The 21,228-nt window shown below is 42.0% G+C and overlaps 2 protein-coding genes across 2 annotated transcripts in view; one reads left to right on the top strand and one right to left on the bottom strand.

Annotated features, from left to right (window-relative positions):
* Nucleotides 1–7,240, bottom strand: part of CCDC158 (coiled-coil domain containing 158) — a 35,044-nt gene extending 27,804 nt beyond the window's left edge. The window contains exons 1-6 of the mRNA XM_050895809.1: nucleotides 7,182–7,240; nucleotides 4,523–4,559; nucleotides 1,641–1,885; nucleotides 1,123–1,232; nucleotides 540–867; nucleotides 125–201 (exon numbers count right to left, since the gene is read on the bottom strand). Coding sequence (XP_050751766.1) covers nucleotides 125–201; nucleotides 540–867; nucleotides 1,123–1,232; nucleotides 1,641–1,823 — 698 coding nt within the window. The 5' untranslated portion in view covers nucleotides 1,824–1,885; nucleotides 4,523–4,559; nucleotides 7,182–7,240. The remainder of the gene's footprint in view (nucleotides 1–124; nucleotides 202–539; nucleotides 868–1,122; nucleotides 1,233–1,640; nucleotides 1,886–4,522; nucleotides 4,560–7,181) is intronic.
* Nucleotides 7,241–14,063: 6,823 nt separating this feature from the next.
* SHROOM3 (shroom family member 3) overlaps nucleotides 14,064–21,228 on the top strand; it is a 156,745-nt gene continuing 149,580 nt past the window's right edge. The window contains exon 1 of the mRNA XM_050896476.1: nucleotides 14,064–14,228. Coding sequence (XP_050752433.1) covers nucleotides 14,064–14,228 — 165 coding nt within the window. The remainder of the gene's footprint in view (nucleotides 14,229–21,228) is intronic.

Raw genomic sequence — 21,228 nt, 5'->3', positions numbered from 1 at the left:
AAAAATATCGCTTGCTGCCCCCCCGCCACTCCCCCCGCCAATATCATCATCAAAGAATTATCTGTGGAACACATGAAAAAACTTCCATTTATGTTTTATGAATAAATAAATGGAGAACAGGTACCTATTTTGATGTTGCTGAAGCAGAAGTTGGTTTTGGGTCTCTGAATCTTTTTTCAATGACTCGAGTTCTTCTTCCACCTATTGTAAACAGATGACAATGCTAACCCCTAAAGAAAAGACGGTCTAAACAGTAGTTTGCAAAGTGTAATTTCCTTCCCTTTGCTTCCACCTTGAACTGTGAAAATGTGCACAATACAGGCTAAATTCCAGCAATAAACCTAATCTCAAGTTGAGGACTGTAAAAGGCTGGCACACCAGCACCTGCCATCTTAACTGCAAAGCAGCATTTGTACCTCTTTATGCTATAACCATTTCCTTAGGCCGGTTTAGAAAGGAGCTCATGGAGTTTTCAAAAGTATTTTCTAAAAAACAGAAAACAGAATGCTGGAAGGAAAAGTAGCACTTTCTTCACATACCAGGACAAGCTTTTCTTTGAGGTATGACACCTCTGAGTCTAAATCTCGCAGGACGTCAGCAAATGCTGTGCTCAGGTTGTGGATGTGTAGGCTAATAATATTCTCATGCTCACAGAGTTTCTTGCCTGTGCTGTCTTCATAGTCCATTAGGATGCCACGTAGTTCCAGAAGTACTTCCTCATGGCTGTGGACCATCTTTTTCAGATGCTCAGTTTGGCTGTCAGCCTCCCTCAGCATCTCCTCCTGCAGCTGGTTGGCAGCTTCCAGCTCTTGAATAGTATTTTTTAGCTGTATTTTTACAGTCTCTTGGCTCTGGGATTCCTTTCGTCTGAATTTGGAAACCAAAGAAATAATTTAGAAAACAAGATCCACAACATGAATTTTTATCCTGACTAATAGGTATAATACTTATGGTGATTAACTGCTGTTTTTCACAGCTACATAATAAGCCATTTTATAAACCAAGGTGCCGTAGTCTCACTGTCTTCATTCCTGAGGGTAAGTTTCTCACTTAGGAGATCTGGTTTGCCTCTCAAAGCCCATATATACACTCTCCGTAATACATCTGTCTTGGCCATCATACCTAGTATCCTGAAGCGCGTCTCTTTCCAATTGCACTTCCATCAGTTTGGTCTGCAAATCAGCAATGATCAGTCTTAAATTGATTTTCTGTTGCTCATGTAGCTCAGTGGTCTAAAGGAGAAAAAAAACAACCAACCAAGCTAAACCAACCAAACTACTGAATATATAACCTAAAAAAATGAGGCTGAGAGCAGCATGGGTATGGGAATTAAGAGGGTTTGAGGTTTTTCTTCTTGTTTTTTTTTTTTTAAATATTTTTTAGTTAACTGGCTAGTCACACTGTGCTGCGGTGGACTGACTATGCATGGAACACCATTACAAGGATCATGCCAACAACATTATTACCCATTGCCTATTTCTGTCTGTCAAATGGCATGTGGGAATCATGACGGCCAAGTACAATTTACAGCAGCCAAGAAGCTGCTCAAAATAGCGCTGGTGAAACTGTCCAGAGACTCAGCAATGACAAAAACAAAAGCTCATCTATACTCAAGAAGCTGCCCCAAATTTGCAACTCACTTCATTCAGACTCTTCTGCACATCTCTACCTTTCTGTGAATATTCTTCCAGAACGTTTTCCACGTGTTCTTTGCCAGCACCATTCACTGTTTTTTTCTCAGAATCAGTATGTATTTCGTATTTGGAACAGAAGACACTATTGGGTGGACTGCTACCAGTACTAGAAGAGGCTGAGTTTTCCATCGCTGTGCTGAGAATGGAAGAAGCTAAAACATTCTGGTTGCCAAGAAACGGGCTAGCAGCACCTGAAAGGCAGATAAATTTAAGTGTTGAAACAAGCTGTTACATGAGAATAAACCCTCATCTGTACAAACTGGGCGTTAGTGCCTCTCAGTGCCTAGCTATCGATAGGCAAACCTAGGAATCATCTTTGCTAAGGACAACAAACCCAGCCAATTCTAGGGTCGCACAATGGGTGGGGAATGCCACAGTGTTCAGAGAACGCTTCAAAACTGCTCTGCCTTTACCTCGGGCTTGTGTCAACAAGAGCTGTTCAAGATGCAGGGCCTAAAGAGGATTCAACTTGAAATATGAAACGTGAGCTTATGAGCACCCTTCTAAATCACCTAATAGTCTGCAATGTTTGTAGTGATTTACTCCCAAATCTTGTTCTGAAATCTGTTTAATACTGGCACACGCTAGGCACATTGCCACTTGGTAAAGATTCCTCATGACTCAAAGAACGTATCATTGATTCCCCCGGGAATTTGGTGGTCTCTTCGTGGAGTTTCAGAGGCTCTTTTTTTTGTCTTTCCAGTGCCTCCCTGCAGAATAGCACACAGAAGCATTTGCTGAAAAGGCAGGACTGAATACAGAAAAGTAGACAACTGCACTGCATCACAAATGCAACCTGAAATGAGTAACTGAAAAGAGAAGTGAAACTAAATAATTTATTTGGTAACGCTGTTGTATTTTCCTGGTTTGCACTTACATTTGGCAACAGTGCCACATCTTCAACTGCTGCAGCTCCACTGTACTCAACTGAACTATGGTGTTTTGCCACTAGCAGGCGTAACGTATAGAAGTCCAAACAAGTAAAATAACACATCAAACAAACAGAATTGAATCGGTTTATCTTCTGAAAAGGGATTTCCTTTTATTTCCACATTTTTTCTCCTAGCTGGCCAGTAAGATGCTACCTTACTGACACAAAACTGTAACTGTACGGTCAATCAAACCCACAGAAATCTGTCAAATACTTCATTTGCAGGCATAATAAGAACCATCTCAGAAAACTTGTAGAATCAAAGAAGTGTTTGGTTATATAAAACCTCGAGCACAGAAGGAAGGAAACCTGTGCCGATTCACACCATCTTATTTCATTGGAATTGGTCAGGCAACAGATCATTCGTGACATTTCTGGGGGAGGCAGGGGGGGAATGCATGTGTGCAAAGAAAGTAGAAAGGAAAAAAAATAAGGCAAAATGAATTTTTCTGACCAAAACAGAAAGAAATCCAGTCTCATTGAGAGCAACAAGCAAGTTTTGGCAGTTCACCTATAAGCTGTAAATAGAAGAAAGCTAAGAGGAAACTTGAAGAACAAATATCTGAGGGACAAAGAGGAATCTGAAATTACGAAAAAATATTTTAAGTGGCAAGTCTACAGGTGAGGGAGGAATATGAGATCAGCAAGGCGAGTAGCTCCCTGTCGTTTGGCGTCGGTACCGTTGTGTGTACATAGCAGGACTGTGACATTCACGAATGACCCAATTACAACACACATAGTTGATTTCTGTCCACGCAGCACTTTTTTTTCACAATGCAACAAGTCCCTGTGTCCGTGCACTGCACTTGTTATGCCGCCTCTCTGCATTTGTATTAACGCATCCTGATAAACCTGCATTTTCATTCTATAACATTACTGATAAAAAAGATTAGAGGACAGAGATGCAAGCAGAGCTGCAGAGCATGGGGAAAAGCATCCTGAGGAGTCTGTTACCCTGAAAGTGGGAAGAAGAGGCATCAGCTACAGGCAAGGGTGGAGGTTCTATCAACACTGCCCTGTTATTGTGGAGTATAATCTAAATGCATAAACAGGTTAAAAGAATGACTAGACAAATCCCCAGGACTAATAAATTTGACAGCTGGGACAGATATTCAGATTCAGTAAGTCTTTACATTCTAATTCCCTGGACACTGAGATACTGAGGTATACTAAGCAAAAATATCACTCTTTCCTGACCATTTTTCTATGCATCTGCCACTACACGCTGCTGCAATAAGCACAGTGGTGAGATGACACTTCTGTTTGATCCATCAGAGACTGAGTGAATCAGTAAATCAAAGCTTTAGAAAGACAAAAACCATCCCCATACTCCTCAGTTGGCCATTAACTTTCGAACTCATTAACGATCCTTCTTTGTGAGAAACTTTCAAATATTAGATACACAACTGTATATAAAAATCACTAAATCCAAGCACCACGTTCTGGGGGAAAAAAACCCCAAAACCACAAAACAACTGTTTTTACAAAACAGTAAAATCACTGAATTTCACAAGTATCACTTTTCCAATGCTGAATGATTCTGAATCTAATAGTAGGCAGAATCCCAGAACCCTGCAAATTCATTATCAAAGGGCAGTAATACATCCTGCTATTTGTGCAGAAATCCCATTGCCAGCAGGAAGAACCCACTCCACCGTGGATAGAAATTAAGCTATTATCCTGGCACACACAAATGATCAGTGCAATTCATCCTTCACCGTAGAGTGCCTTGGGCACCCATATCCTTAAATTTTGTGTTCACATCTTTCCTGTCACATTAGTATAACAGACTACACCTTAGGAATCTGTTGGCTTCCATTTTCAGTGAGTGTGCTGTTTACCGTAACGAGAGATAGCAGGTACAAGAATTTCTCTAATAACAAAACCTGTGTACTACCTTAATTCCTGGATATTCTCGCTCATTGTAACAGCACCTGTGAAGAAAAAGATGTGTCTTTATTTTCTAATATATTAAGAATCAACTTCATGTAATAAAAAATGAATTTTGCCCATCTAATTTTAATAGTGCAGGAGGAATTAAAAGATACTGAGGGAGACAGTTTCTCTCCTTTTTAAAGTCTTATGCTTTGTCAGGATGAACACAGATGCAGGGTTTTCTAAGTACTTGTTAACACTGACTGTTAAGTTTTGCAACAACAACTAAGTGGCAAATCATATACACTACCACTTTCCTATGATGTTTCCAGATACAGAACTTTTCTACAAGAAACACTGAAGACAAGATTTCTATAAGCGTTTGCCTTGATCTCATCTACAAATGTTGTCTCTCCCAATCTGCTTCATTAAAGCCAAATGGACTTTTTCCTCACAAAAGTGAATTGGAGGCATGCCCAAAAGAAAAGAAACACTGAAGTCTGGGGGAAACCCAACGTGGGCAAGCCTAGACTTGTACATCTTGAGTTTTGGGAGCATGACTGCTATTAACAGCCCTCAGGCGACAAGTCTGTGAACCTTTTCCGGGGGAGGGGGGGAATGAAGAATAATTTATTACACAGGGGTAGCTTTGAGCCAGATGATATTTGATGGGGTTTTATTTGCATTATTTGGATTTTCCTGGGTGACTGGTCCTCTGGAAGATACGGGACTACACTGTAAGTCAAGAGGTACCTACAGTAGCAGTTTCCATACCATGGATAATTTGACACCTTCAATATACCCATCTGACTGAAAAAGACCACTGTGGGTGCTTCCTAAGGGCACGTAATGGAGAAAAGGGGAGCCCTTTATCCCAGACCCCAATCCCGAGTACGAGAAATGCTTAACATGAAAAAATTGCATCCAACCCCCACATAACAGCCCCTGAAAGTTCAACTGCGCCACGACGACAGGACCATTTTTCCTAAACCGAGACAGACCCTGTCAATCCCTCCCGCCCGACTTTTCCGTGTGGCGAAGGAGGGCGACGCCGGCGGCGGCCCATAGTGGCGCGAGCCCGGCCGACAAAATGGCCGCCGCATGCGGCCACCTGCTTTTCCGTGGCGGGAAACGAGGGAGCCCTTGAGCGCCCCGACCGGCCTCTTCCGCTTCCGCAGGTCTGTCCCGAAGTCCCTCTAGCGTCTATAAATCCTCCACAGCTCCGCTCCCACAGATATTTTACCTCATCAAGGCGTGCACTCGCTATTCTATCCCTAGAGAGGCTGCTCCCTCACGGTGAGAACTGTCTCGTCCCTTCTCCAGCCTCCTCCCCGGGAAGGGGCCCTCCCGCGGCTGCGACCCGATCCTCTGGGAGCCGCCCGCTTCTTTTCAGCGTGGCCTCGGGGAAGCTGTGGCGTGGATGCGAGCCGCCGCGCAGCCCGGGCGCTGTGCCCACTCCCTTCCCACGCCGGCCCTCAGCCCCAAAATGGCCGCTCACGTCTGCCCCCCTCAGGCTGTGGGCACCGGAGTTAAGGCGCCCTCACGGCCGCTGGATTGTGATGGCAGGTGATTTAATGCCGCCGTGCTTGAGACTGGAGACAAAAATCCTCTCATACAGGGGGAGGGGAGGGCCTGGGTCATCTTCCACATGGTATTTGGCCAGCAAGGTAGCACACTTGGGGGGGTGCCCATGAGCTGACTGAAGGCAGAAGTTGGGGTGAGGAGGCTTCCTCCCACTAGAGGAAAGGCCAGAGGGCCAAAAGCACCTTCCCAAAAATCCAGTTCAGAAATTAAAATATTTTGATTTTTACACCAATCTCTTCCGAGATGAAATGTTTTTGAATTCCCAAAGGTGATTGCCTGACTGGTTTTTTCAGTGAGAGAGAGTGCAGAGTCAAGAGATGATCGCTTTCCTTCAGCAAAGAAAATGACGTGGCTGACTGTCCCATTTTGGATCTCCATTTCAGCAGTGAACACGCAGACATCAACAGGCTGTCCCTCTTTTCAAGTTATTCAAAATAACAGCCAACAGCTTGTACCAGACACACCCTGTTACAAGTTTCCAGGACAGGTGTATGAACTGGGCCCAAAACAAAACCATCAGAGAGCTGGAGAACTTAAGTTGGAGCAAACTCAGGAGACAGACATATATGCTTATATATTTAAATACCTGACTAAGAAGAAAAACACATAACCATTCCTCAACAGAGAACACACCATTTTAATTTACAAGAGAAGAAAACCACTCATCTAGTGCTCGAAGAGAAAGACAAAGGAAGAAAAGTGGTTTTACGTGGACTACATCAGACTGAGAGACAAAAAGTAGTAATTAACCAGCTGAAAATAGACCTCTAGTCTCCACTCTCCTACCTGCACCGTACTCCAGATTTGTCAGTGCATCAGCAGCAAAAAAAACACGCAGAGCATGGAAAACAGCTCGAGGAAAGGACTTTCTGTTGCACCACCCAGAAAAAGAGGCAGCACAGAGAAGGTAAGATTTTTCTTCTATCCACAGAGAGGATAAAAGGAGGCAAAGGATAAAAGGAGGCAAAGGATAAAAGAGGCAAAGGAGTTTATAGGTAAATATGCTATACAATATCCCGAAGCCAGATTTCAATGCTCAAACAGTCTCGGGTGTTAACAAAGCATGAAACCTCATCCAGGAGGCGGCCCGCACCTACCTCTGACAGACACTGGTGAGGTTTGTTTCTCCTGTATTTTGGACAGTGCACTGAGGTTTTGCTCCTTGCTGTGGGGCTGGGAAAGGAGGTGGGCACTGATCATGTCGCATTCGCTCCCGCTTTTGCCGTACTGCGGGCTGCACATCCAGCTCCCAAACCCCCCTCCTGAGCCGCCGGAGCGGTTGGGAGCCACCTGCCCCTTACCCCAGCCCCTTTGCCCGACTCGGTAGCCTTGGGAACAAACTCCTCCTCTGGAGCTGATCATGTGCATGAGGGGGAGCCAATAAACGCCGCATCCAGTGTTTGATTTCTCCGCAAAGTGTCATTCAAAGTCCGGCTTCAGCGGGAAACTTGATAGCTTTTCCCCATCAGGGCCCTGGCGGGGTGCTTTCTGCGGAGCATTACCTCTCCTGGCAGCAAGTGCCTTTTTTGTCTGGTGTTTTGTGGGAGTCTAGGTCTTGAGCACCCCAGCCTCTTTGCTGCTTCCCCCTGCCACTCCTGAAACAGCAGTTACAACCTGGGGACAGAATAGCCCTTTTAGGATGTAATTCCTGAATAACTTTTCTCCTCTTTTGGGAATATCTCTGAGAAGAAAAATCTAAGAATCACCACAGGTTTGCCGGCAAGATGCAAATACAAGCTTCTTGTGTTTAAAATAATCCATTCCTCCCACAGAGAGGATTATGAGCTGTGCAGGGGGGATATAGCTTCAGAGGAAGGTAATGGACTCATTTATGCTAGCAGAGGCTCTGCTTCTAAAATACCTGGGCCGTACCCACCAGCCATTTCAGATTTGGTTAAAGGCATTAATAATGGCTTTAACTGTTAAATAATAATCTTATTTTTGGGGGACACCACCCCCCCCCCCCCCAGGAAATTAATCTGTCTGAACCTCCCATGTTTCTTCATATGCCACATATCAAACGTAAATGTCTACAGAATCTGCCCTGCTTTTTACAGGATGAGCTCAGAGACAGGGCTGCGTCATCACAGCTTGCTGTAATGTCCGGCCTTACAATAAGAGCATCCGGCCATGGTGCCTCAGGTGACTTTAGCTGTAATCCATCTCGCAGGAAACAATTGCAAGAAATATCTTGGCACAGAAACCTCTGATCTCAGCAGATGGGTATATCTAAAAGCTGTCCAATCGTGTACACAGCCTGCTAAGACAGAGATAAATACTACACAAATGTTCAATTAAATGAGGTGATGGCTGCCCTGAGCATTTTGTGCTTTTCTCTTTTTCTAAAGTGTGTAACTGAGTCTCAACAAGGGAAACCCCTTTAGCAGAATAATACTGGATAATTCTGTGTAATCATGGAATCTTTTATTAATTTAGTGTTAGAATGAGGACTGATCTTTGATGTCCCTGCTTTTGTGCATCTTGTTATGTTAGCCCATTCAGAGTGCAAAATGGCCTGTTTCTCTGGAAGGGCTTACGGAAATATATAGAAAATCAGGGATTGTTGTTGCTGAAGTGGCCTCGATGTTGTTACAGTTACAGTGCTTGTATGACAACAACCTATGTGTTGTAAGGTTTTGGTGTTGTACTGGGATGACTCTTTTTTGGTTCCTGGTTCCTGATTCGAATTCTTGTTTCAGCAGGGTGATCCTCTGCATTACATCAGGTGGGTGAAAATTCAAATGCAGAGAGAAAATCTGCAATTCTGAGTTCAGATACCCTGAATTCACCTCCTCACCTCCTTCAGTTGTGACAGCACTTGTGCTCTCCTTAGAGGGATGGATCTATTCCTCACCTTGGCTTGTTGCTTTTCAGTTTGCTTTGAGTAACTGAAGGACCCAGAGCTATTTTGTGCCAGAGGCAATATTATACGGAGAGAGTTTTTTATGTTCACCAAAGAAAATTCTTTCTTTTCAGACTTCAAAGACAAGTGCCTTTTCCAATGCAAAAAGGATGCAGATTCATGGATTTTGCAGCTTATTTCTGTTTCTCAGCTTTGTTCTTTCCTTTCACTCTCAAATCTCTGTCTTTGCCTTTCTCTGTCTGATTTTTCATATTTTACCTCAGGCCTGTCCAGAAAAGCAGGCTTATTCTGTGGCCTGGAAGGAAGACGAACTCAAATCCAATCTGGAATCTGAGCAGAGCTTCCCTGTGTGGCCCTAGGAATGTCTCTCTAGAAACAAATTTTGAACATTGGTAGTTGATTGCAATCCCTTTGAGGCCATACAGAGTCTTGACGTGTGTTCCTTCCTGTAATTTCTTCTTTTAGATGTGAGACTGACATTGTACAGAATTGAGTGGATGGATATGTTACAGTCAGCTCAAGCTGATTGGAGGTAAGTGTAGAAAAGCCATATCTTCTACTTACTTGTTTCTAGTTTTTTTATATATTAAACCTTCAGGGGAATTGTTACTCCAAGAAGGAATGGTTCACTTCTTAAGGGATCCTGGGCTGATTCAGGAGAGTTGTGTCTTTTGACAATTGTGTTTTGTTCCGTCCTACTGCAGATTTATGTGAATGGCTTCAGGACTCGGGGAGAGGAAGAAGCTGGGACAGCCACTGGTGCTTGAAGGCCATCTATTATTATTTAAAATTCCTGAAGCTCTTCAGCTTATACAGAGGCCTGTCTGGAAGAAAAAGAGAAGTCGTTCTGTGATAAAACCAGTGAGCTAGGAAAAAGAAGCACTACTTTCATTTTTCAGCCTTTTCATTCTTCATGTATGACCAGGAGCGAGTCACCCGTTCCCTCTGTATCTGTGAAAGGTATGAAGACCCACATTTCTATCCCCTTTTGTCCACCTTGCCAATTTAAAATATAAATTCTCTTGAACAGGACTGTTGCAAGCCTTTTCCTCGCTCAGAAGCGGTTTGTGCACAACTAGAAATACAAAAGACCACAAAAGCAGTAGCGAATGCGAGATGATCAGTGTCCCCCTCCTCATCCTGAACTTTTTGTTGACCTGCTTGTAATGACAATTTTCTGCCAAACGCGACATATTGGGTAATCAGTTACACTTCTGCTCTTCTGATGTCCAACTCTGAGCCATTTTGGCATGTTACTCCGCCTCAGAAGTCCCTTCAGTACAGATGAGGGCTGCTTTATTTTATAGAACTTCTCTTTAGAGATAAGTTGTGAATTTGCTTCCTCTGAACTTATAGGATATAACTAAACAGCAGGTAGATTTGAACTAAGCATAATGTTTAATTCCCCAGCCACAAAGGCGGTAACAGATGTGTACAAAATTTGGGAGCTGAATTTCCTTTCTTTGATTTCTAGGTTTACCTTTAATCCGACCTAATGACTTGCCAGCTCAGGGACCCAGGTAAGATCAATAACACCACTTGGAATACTTCTGCTTCCTTTCTGAAAGGGAAAAGCACAGCAAATGCCTGTATATTAATTATACTGTGAAATGTTTGCATTTAAATCAAGTCAACTTAAACTGTGACAACTGATACTGCCAGCAGATGGGGGCAGTATTGCTCTGATGAACTTCATTTGCAAAAGAAACTTGGAATATTTGAAGGAATTTAGGAAAAGTCAGAGCAGTTGCCAGCAAGGAGGCGCTGCCTTTATTGATGATAAATGTAGGGTTTGATTGTGAACTCTGAAAAGTGAAATCAATGGTAATTTCTCCTGCTTTAGCAGCATAGTACTTTACAATTGAGGGAACGGGGTCCGACGTGACTCTATAACCAAATTTATTTTCTCTTACACTGAAACCATGCAAAATTTTAATTCAAATATATTATTCTGTGTGGACAGCACTTTTCTGAACCCAGGTCTCTTCTATTGCACCCCAACAGAGAGTATCTCAGCTCTGTCCTGAGAGGAACTCCTCGTAGAAGAATTCCTTTTTTGTAGCAAACAGCGCTAAGATAGTTGTGCTGTTTGAGGTTCTTGCCAGAGGCAAGATGAGAAAAAAGGTTTGCGTTTAATACTTTGAACTGTTCGTATGTAGGTGAATGGTGAATATTGCTTTAATTGTATTCAGCACTGAAATCTATTTCTTGGAAGAATTAGTTTTCAGCTAAAGCACAGCAATGCTCATCTCCATGTTGTTAATCCCACTTTCTTCATCAATAGTTGCTGTATGTTATTAAGTTATCTTGCACTGGTTTTGATTGCGTTGCATCTGGCAGGAAGTCCCACGTGTGTGGGCTGGAGTTGCTGCTATCCCTAGTGTTCCCAAAATCCTTTGGTTTCTTTGGGCATCGGCAAGAGGTTAGCACTGTGAAGATGGCCCAGACAGTTTTCTCGATGAGAAATGTATGAGTAACACAGATGGGAACTGGGTTCTTTGAGCACCTGACAGATTTTTAACTCCTGTGTGGAATAAGAGCCTGCTGAGAAAGCAGCACAGTATCTGGCAGCCCTTTTTGGGTGATTGATCAAACCTTTTTCCTTAGCTAGTCATGGGTCTCTGATATATGCAAGCACCTGTATGTGACCTTTTTAGAGCTGGATTAACAGTATAAAGGACTAGCAAATCTGGAGGTAGAGATCTGGGGAGAGAATTATGTGCTTGCAATGGTGACAAATTATTGGCAAAAGTGATGTTGGATTCAGCACCTGAAATGAATTGCAGTGCTGGAGTAGAAGAAAAACTGTACCTCAGAAATTATGTTGATAACTGTTAATCATCAAGCCACTGTAGGCACCGTGAGAAGTATAGCTCTTATTGAAATTCTGATGTCTGCAGACTTTAGGTGTAGTGACCAACGTTTTGTATTGGAAATTGATACAATTCAAAGAAGTACCTTGGCTTGTTAACAAGCTGACATGTTCTTACAGAGTCTTAAATAGTGCTGGTGGCTATGTATAGGAGGATGTATGGCCCCAAGAGACAGTTCCCAGAGTCTTAGCCTGTCTCTAGAAGGCCTGTGGAGGGACAGAAATTAATTGCTCTTTGTGGTGATTTGGAATGAGGGTTTTTACAGTGAAACACTAGGAGTGTAAAACTACAGAAATCTGATTTGAGTCAAGCTAAAGGTGAGTTCTGGATAAAAGCAATCTGTGAGCATGACCAGGATGTGAAGCTAATGAAAACTCAGCCCCTGGGAGGGAAGCAGAGGGGACAAAGCTCAATATAAGCAAGGATTGAGGATCATCTACCATGAAAAATAAAGAGGGGCCTCTTTTCTGCATTCCTCTTCATGGCTATTGGGAATGAGAGCTGGGACACATGGGGCAAATAGAAGGCTCTGGGAAAACTGTAAGATCTTAAAGGGGATGGGAACGGGGCGGCATGACAGGCATGAACAAATGCAAAGATTTCTGGTTTTAGAGTCACAGCTCCAAAGCTTTTCCCTCATAGTTCATTATGGGTTTGTTAACACAAGATCTTCACAGCTTTCAAAGCCCGAAGGGGAAATAATGCACATCCCAGGCACTATAAGATCAAAAGTGCGGGCACCTTAAAGGCATAGGCACTACTATTTGTTTCCTCAGCTAGGCCAGCAGGAAAGGGAGTGGTCTGTGGGCTACCCTCTCTATCATCCTGTTCAAGGGCTGATGAAAAAACAGAAAATTTTTTGGACACCTTCAGTGATATATGCTGTCAACACCTGTTTAAGTGATGAGTCAAATGCCTAAGCCTATGTGCATATATGCAAGAACAGATGCACCCACATCGATAAGTTCTACAGTAGTCATTGGTGACTGCCTACATTAATAAAAGTATCCTAAGTTCTTAGTGTTATTTCTTATTCCATATATTGGGAAAGCATTGACCTTTTATGACAATATAAATGGGGGAAAGAAATATGTCCAGGGAAGTTGGTAGGCTCCATGTGGAGGAAAAGCACTTCATAAGAGCAAAATTACTAGCAGCGCTCCTCTGTGTTGATTTGGAACAGGTCCATTGTATTTTCAGCAGCTGGCAGTTTGGATTGTTACAATTCCTTGGCAGGTACAATAGAAAGATGGTGGTTTCCGGGGGCATAATGAAAGGGTGAGCCCCAGCTTTTGCACAGTGCATTTTATAATTGCATGCTTGATGTGCACAATTGGGCAGCACTGCGTTACTTACATTAATCCATCTCTCTCTCTCTCTCTCTCTCTCACTTCCTCACCCTCCCTCATAGCAGCAGTAGCTGCTGCAGCTTTGGCAGATCATCGGGGAGAGCACAGAAAATGAAGAGAGCTCAGCCATAGTCTTAACATTTTTCCCAAAGGATTAATTTCACCTGCTTCTCCAGTTTTCCTGATAGACTTTTTTGCGCTTTTTAATCCAATAAGTATGGAGTTATTTCACATTTTAAACCCCTCTAAATAGTTTTAGGAATGGACTTTCTCTCTCCTCCTCCCCCAGCCTTTTTTTTTTTTTTTTTTTTTGACAAGTCAGAAAATTGTGAAGTAAGTGGACAGAGTAACTGAGAGCACGAGAGGGAGAAGACGCTTCCATTCTTTTAGTGCAGTGGGCTGAGGCAAAAAGGCCATTGTAATGGTAAATCGCGCGCAGAAAGGAAGAAAAGACTGATAATCAATCACAAATGAAGCATTCGTTTGGATTTTGGCAATTTGCTGGCCAGGGGCTCTTAAATCTATAAACTTTTTTTTTCTTTTTTTGCCCACATCTTTAAAAGCACAAGTTTGATATACTGAAGACAGGAAAAGAAATCTCCACAAAGCTATCATGCCCAGAATACCTGGGAATGGGGAAGGCACAGTGCTGAAACACCAGTAAAAAGTCGCAATTCTGAAGGAGAAACAGCGTGCTGAAGTGTTGATGGGAAACGTTTTTAACTCATCACCTTGGACTCCAGCTCTGAAGAAAAATTTTCCGTCTCAGACTCTTCCTGTTTCACGTGTTCAGGGATGACTCGTGGTGGGCTTCTGGGGAGTTTGATTTCCAACTTCGTTGTTCTGTGATTGCCTGAGTGGGTTTTGTATTTGACTGAGTATGTGATAGGACAGATGAGGATGTTAGACAATATTAACACCAGTATATCATCTTCAGAGCCCAGCATTACCCATAAAGGAAGATATATCTACCTGGAGGCACTGCTTCAAGGAGGCGCTCCATGGGGATTCACACTGAAAGGCGGACTGGAGCACGGGGAGCCATTAATCATCTCAAAGGTATTTTTATTCTTTTAAATGAAATGCAAACAAGTTAGGAGTGGTGCCCGATTTAAAGGGCAAGAGTTGTAAAATAACACTGAAATGTTGTATTTGACACTGTATTTGGCTTGGTTTTGAAAACTTGAGCACCTATTCAAGTCAGTAGGTTTGCTCAGGAGCTACGTATTTGAGAAACTCATGAGAGCTCTCGGCATTGTTTCACTATCAAAGTGCAGTTTTTGTCCCAGAGGAAGTATCTTGGCTTGCAGAAATTGGCTCTATTTATTTCACTACTGTGAATGGGAGTGAGTAGGGGACTCTCATGAGGTGATCTTGTGTCACAAAGTCATAGCATATCGGAGCATGTTCGGTAATCCATCACCACTTCTTCTGAAGAGAAAAGAAAGTAAGTGCTTTAAGTCACATGATGTGATGTTAGCTAATTAGAAGTGTGTGTGTGGAAACAGAATAATAAATACTTGTACCTACTTGGTATGTATATATATTATGCTATGCTAGCGGTTTTCTCACCCTATGTACTCTCTACTTACTAAATATCTATTAACTATGGTACACCTTCAAGATTTTTATTATTTTAATTATTTATGATTGAGTATTGTCAACAGGCAACTAGTAGCATAGCTCACAAGGATATTTTGAGAGAAAAAAAATAGGAGAAGGAGTTCCTCATTCTCATCAGAACTGGGCTATTAAAAGTACCCAGGTACCTCAAGATGCAGATACTGCAGACAATGGATTTTCAAAAGCATCAAATTGAATCTATGAATATCTAAAATATGTTTGACCTATGGCCCTAAAACTGTTTTGAAAATAGGATTTAGGTAATTCTGAAATTTTACTTGTAGTGGCTCTTAACCATATTTGTCTTCTGTGTCATCTGTCTGGTGCATTCTGCTTGTTTATAGTATGCATTTATATAGGGGGCTGCTAGGTGCATATATGTACTTATGTCTAATCTTACTCCCTCCTGTAAACTGGGGTGTATGTGGGGAATTCAAAGAATCAGAACCAACATTCACTAAAAGAAAGTGCTGATACTCAGAATCAGTGTTATTCAAGTCCTGCAACTCGCTGTGCAAACATGTTCACATGAAGACTGTCAGTCACTTGAATAGTTCACCTGAAACAAATTATTTGTAATTAGTGCATCTACATGTTGAAAGTAAAAAAGGGGGACTTCCATAAAAGTTCTGTCATCATAAAGGGATTTTAGAAATTTCCCATAATCATCTTTCTTGCAGGACCTTCTCGGAGATAGTTTGGCATAGCCACAGAAAGCAAAAGTGGCCTCACTGAAATGGTGTTGTATTTTTTCATTTTATAAACGTGAGGGACTAACACTTCAGTCAGGTTGTTCACTTTTCTTGGTAGTGTTCTGCATTTGTAAGGAAAAAGTTTCTTTTTGCTTTGACGTTCTTCTGTGATGTAAAAAGCGCCCCCCCCCCCTTTTCTTTTTTTTTTTTTTAATTGGGGGCAGGGAGGCAGAGAGGAAGAGAGATGGCTCTGGCTGCTGAACATTAATTAATCTATGGGATTTGGTTTCCACAACAACCAGGCCCCTTAATGTCAAACATGCCTGGAGTGTGCATAGTGCCACTGGGAGCTGTATGACTTGTGCCTGCCTTCTGTGAAACAACACTGCAAAAATGTGGTGAGGTTTTTTTGGTTGGATTTTTTTTTTAAACTTGTTGCTACTGCTTGGTTTGTGCTATCATCAATGTTAGCATTTTGTTGTTTTGCTCACGCATCGGTGATGCAGAGCTGGAGAATGGCTTGCATGTGAAAGCTGTGCTTTCTGGAATTCATGCAGCACCTACAGCTGTTTCCTGATTTCCAGTTTCAGCTGAGAAATTCCTCTTGTGTTTTAATTCACTATGTGCTCTTCAGAATTAATTGCATATTAGTCATTTAGCTAATTCAGTATTCTTCTTCTGATTATACTGTGAAGTAATGAGGAACTGTGGAGAAATGATAAATTGAATCATGTTACAGGTTAAATTCTCTACTCGCACAAGAGTACTTACAGAATCATAGAATGGTTTGGATTGGAAGGGACCATTAAAGATTGCACTACTCATGCAGGTACACACTAGGAATGATCCAATAACAGTTCTAAGTAATATTACCTATAACTGTCAGAAAATGTGGATGTCAGTTTTTCATTTCTGATTATTCATAATTAAGGTAGGAGTTTTATTTCTGTTTCAGCTCCCTATTCTGTTTTGGCAAATACATTATATTTATGTCCACTTAACTGCCTGTTTACATTGACAGAGTGGTGTTAAATGGCCTTAGTGTAAATAAAAATGTAGATTTCAGCAAATATTTAAGATGGTACCCATGAAAGCTTGCAACATGACTTAAAACAATCAAAGTAACATTGATATATTGTTATAGAATACTAGACAGATAGCAAATCTGTTTGAATGCAATAGTTCTTTCTAGCCATCAGGAACTGATGCTCATTTGGGACCCACAAGTATTGGCCTGTCTCAGTTTCAGACCAAAAGCTGTGATAGAAGTTAAAAAGCAAGATGAGTGAATTTACAAAAGACCCAGATGCACGAAAACTGGTTCTCGCAGCCCTGTGCAGTTCTTTGGAAAGACAGATTTTTCCACTAATAATATGCCAAGAAACGACCCAATAGCAAGGGGAGCAACAGCTGGGAGTGTAAGTTGCAAAAACCAGACCTATATTCTCAGCTGGTAGAAGGTGCTGTTTTAGAGATCTGATTACCATAGTTTTAGTATCGCCTTCAAAATAAGCACAAGCTACCTACCGCCTTTCAGTAAAAGTCCCTTTGCTGTATAGATGTATTGCTGCGCTTCTGTGCAACAAGACAGGCTCATTTCTCAGTGTGTGTGTGGTTGAGTGCACAGATAGGCAAACTTACAGTTAAACACACTAGTAAATGCTTTGCTGAATCAGCCATGATGCTCAGCACATCATGCAACCAAGTCTAAATCAACTTGTCAGAAATGTTGGTTGTGCAGCTAACATGAATTTAGGTAGTTAAAACAGATGACCTTTTTATGCTAACGCTGTTCTTTTTTTCCCTGTGGAAAGACAAACCTATACTGAAGCAGTTTCATGACAGCTAATTGAAAGTCCTCAACACAGGTCTCTTCTTAATGTATTTTGCTGGAGGTGAGGGCAGACCATAAACAAATTTATTACATCCGACCCACATTTTCCCCTCTCCACATAGGAAGCTGCTTTGACATTCCCTCTAGTCAACTTTTTTCTATCTTGTTTCTGGACTGACTATATACAACTCATCACGTGAAGGCTGTAGAATCATAACATGTTATGATTCTGGCTGTATAGGACATTTAAAAGAACATACTGATTTTCAACGACAAGAAATTTGGAAATGCTAACAGTGTGTCAGCAAGATGGAAACTCAGGGTGTTGACTGTCCTAGAGCAGCACTTAGCCATTTTGGGAACGTAAAGAAGTTCCCTTTGTCTTCTGGAGCTGCATGTTGGGCCGCAGCGCTTTAGGATTGTGTGTGGTATTCCTGGTCTGCCACCTAAGCACAAGCTTGTGAGGGAGCCTCAGAAATAAGCTTTGTGGAATCTCCTCAACAGTAATTTTTGTTGTACCAGAAGGAAAGGAATGGAAGAATGGGCAAAAAGTAGTCAGTTGCACATTCCTTTTCTGCTGCGCCTCAAGGGAACGTCCAAAAATTCGTACCTAAGTTAGCACCAGAACGTCACTGGTTAGTAACGGGACAGTGTCCAAAAAGATGAATCATAGGCTGCAAATTAACAAAATGTATTTTCCCTTTTGTATTGGTTTTGTGGTACAAAACATGTTGTCAATGAAGAGTGTAGGTGAGAGTTCGAAAGGGAGCTATAGTCTTAACATTCTTCCCGGGGAAGAATTTCTCATTTATATGAGCTTAGAGATAGCTGTCAATCAAATTCTTTACTTGGAACTGTTCACAGTTTCTCCCCGTGTTTTCAAATAAATAAATGTCTTGCAGAGGTGAAGAGGAAAAAGAGGTTGGTGACAGCATCTTATGCTAGTTTTTTCCCAGCTGAGAGAACTTTGCAAGTTTGTAGACCGCAAAGAATCCAGCCTACATCTCCGGAAAATATGCTACTCATGGTTTCAAATACTCCTTTGGCAAGAACGTTCTCAAGTTTTTAATTACTTTCCTTTTTTTAAACATCACAGTTTTCTTCTTCTGTCCATTAGTGTTTAAAAGGTAACTTGGTATCATAAATGTGTCAGTAATACTTCAGAAACAGTAGAAGTCAAATCCCCTGCAGTGACCTCTGCTTCTCTGTTTTCAGATCTTGGTTCATATAGTTCAACTTCCGTTTTTTTATTGTACCTATTTAGTAATTTAGAACAATGTAATTTTGGACCAGATTTGGGGAGATTTGCTCACAGTGGAAATCTCATTAAACAAGTAGTTTCTTCACCTGGAACTAGAAATTTCATGAGAAATGCAAAAGTGCTTGCAGGTGATACTGAATGTTTAACTGGAATCTGATTTCCTTTGGCCTCAAAACCATGATAATACCCAGAAGCAAACCCAGATTTCCATTTCCATATTATGTTTTTGTCTCATCCTGAGCTGTAAGATCAATATTGCAAAAATGAAAGCCCTGACTGTTCTAGGCAGTAAAGACAAACTGGTAACAGAAGTGTTCATTCCCTCTCAATTGCCTGCAAGAATTTTTAATTTAAGGTAATTAATGTTAATCAGTCTCGACCATTTTGGAGCCAGGCGATCTATTTCTGCAGTCTGTTTCTCATTGCTGCACACAAACCTTTGGAATAGTTTTAGCTGTTGTAGGCCTCTGAAATGCCCTTTTATTTTGAGCTCTGTGTTGATGATACTAACAAAAGAGTTGTTTCTCTTGCCTAGGAATTAAAGCATCTAAAGCGTTCTTTCTCGGATAGTGGCTATGTGGGAACACTTTTCACATGCTGTGCTGTAGTTCATCGGTTCCCTTAACTCAAAAGGGTAGGTCATTTACAGGGACCTCATGCCAGAAGCATGACACAAACTCTGAGGTTTACCTCTCAGCGGGGATGTAGGAAGCAATAAAAGTTTAATAATAATAGGAATAGCTTGGGACAGAGCCTGAGAAATAATCCTGAATTCTTGTAAGGTGTTTAAACCTTGTTAGGAGCCTGATCCAACTTCTGATGGAATGAATAGCCCTCTAGCAATCGGTGCTTACAGGAGCTGGATCAGGCTGTCTTCCACGAGGCTCCCATGCCTGTGCTAATTCTCTAATACTTTTGGTTATGACGCCTTGTTCACCTCACTTGAGTGAGCTCATAGAGCAGTTAGTGACATGTAATAAGAATCGTTCCACCATTCTTGACAAAACAAAACCCAAAAAGCCATTCTGGACCCCAGCTGGCCCACAGACGTTTATCCCTGTCTCTGTCTCTGATCAAAACACTCGGAGTCAGTGTTCCCCCATTAGGTCAGTACCAGGAGCCCATTGCTTTCCCCACCCGAATGCCCAGAGTCTCCATAAACAAAATTAAATTATCTTACGCACTGACAGACAAAGTTTCTTTGCATCCATTCCTCATATCCCTGTGTGTGACAAATGGCAATTTAGAAACTGTTAACCTTTTTGTAGGGCTGCAAGCACAAAACAGACAGCCAATGCTCGCATTAGAGAGGCTTGTCTGAAGTTGGCAGAGTCACGATAGACTTACTGGCCTGGGCATGAGGACATGAAACTGAGCCAGAGGCATGGTGACTTGTTCTGTGGTTATTATTATTTTTTAAATTATTTTTTCTTTGAAGGTTTTCACACTTGTTCTTGTCTGGTTAGATATGGACTTTATTTTTCTCCTCACTGCTGAAGAATAGCTCAGGACCTCTGTGTTGTTAATGTTTAAAAAAAATACTCCTTTTCACTGTTTATCTTCCAATATACTGTGAGTGGGCTGATGAAAGTTTCCATTTCAAAGCCATTGTTATGCTCATGCCTTCTTGCAGAGCATTTTCTGCACTGGTTATGCATTTAGGGCCGTAGATATGGATGTTGTGTATAATATGGCAGGTCCTTAGAAATGTGTTTTTTCTTCTGTAAGAACAGAACAAAAATGGTATATAAGAATCGCCTGAGTGCTGATGTCTTACTATTTAACTACATCAGCTTACAGGGCATGGAGGGTTGGCACATTCATTATTCCTTCACTTCTTGTATTCACTGGGGAAAGCAGTAAGTGAACAGTAAGTGGGCGGTAATTCGTCTAGGACTAAACCATAATGTAATTGCTTGTGCTTGGTCTCAGTCCAAAGGCAGGTGAAAAGGTGCTCCTGTGAGCAAAAAGAAGTACAGACCTACGTTGACTGACATCCTGTCTGGGTTGTAGTAAAAAGATCAAGGACCAAACCAGCCTGGTCAACAGAAATTATTTCTTCCTGATTCTCCTCTCCCTGCCCCCCAGTACTTGTTTTAGGTTTGGCACTGGAGAAAGGTGTGCTCTGTCTGCTGATGAACTAAGGGGTTCGTTGTGCAAAATCGTCTGCCTGCACATCTGACCCTTGTTGCTAGACTGTGGCAACACACAAGGCAGATGCCTGATCCCAGACAACAAGGAAATCTGGATGATGCAGACCTTTGCTTTCAGAGAAGCAAAGGGAACTGATGCTGTAATTGTTTCAGAAAGCAGAGGGGCAGTTCCTCACCACTCTTCCTTGTTTCTCAGGGCTCAGATTAGGGCCTCACGAAAGACTGCTGATGCCAGCACAAGGGACAGGATCGTCTACCTTTTCTTAAAGCTAGGGAGTTGCTTGATGAAAAGGCTTCTATTGTCAGCCCCCTCCATTAGGCTGCTGATCCTTCTCTAGCACAAAAAGACTTCTGTTCACTTCCACAGCACTGAATTAGCAATTGCAGACAAACTGACTGACGTGAGCAGTGGCTTGCTGGGCATTGCTGCGGCACCAGCAAAGTCAGTAGGAGCTTTTCAGACTGCAGATAGGCTGTCTGAAGGGGTAGTGCCAGT

This window comes from Gymnogyps californianus, chromosome 4, assembly GCF_018139145.2.
Source record: "Gymnogyps californianus isolate 813 chromosome 4, ASM1813914v2, whole genome shotgun sequence".
Taxonomy (NCBI): Eukaryota; Metazoa; Chordata; class Aves; order Accipitriformes; family Cathartidae; genus Gymnogyps; species Gymnogyps californianus.
This window is presented reverse-complemented; position numbering and strand designations above follow the sequence as displayed.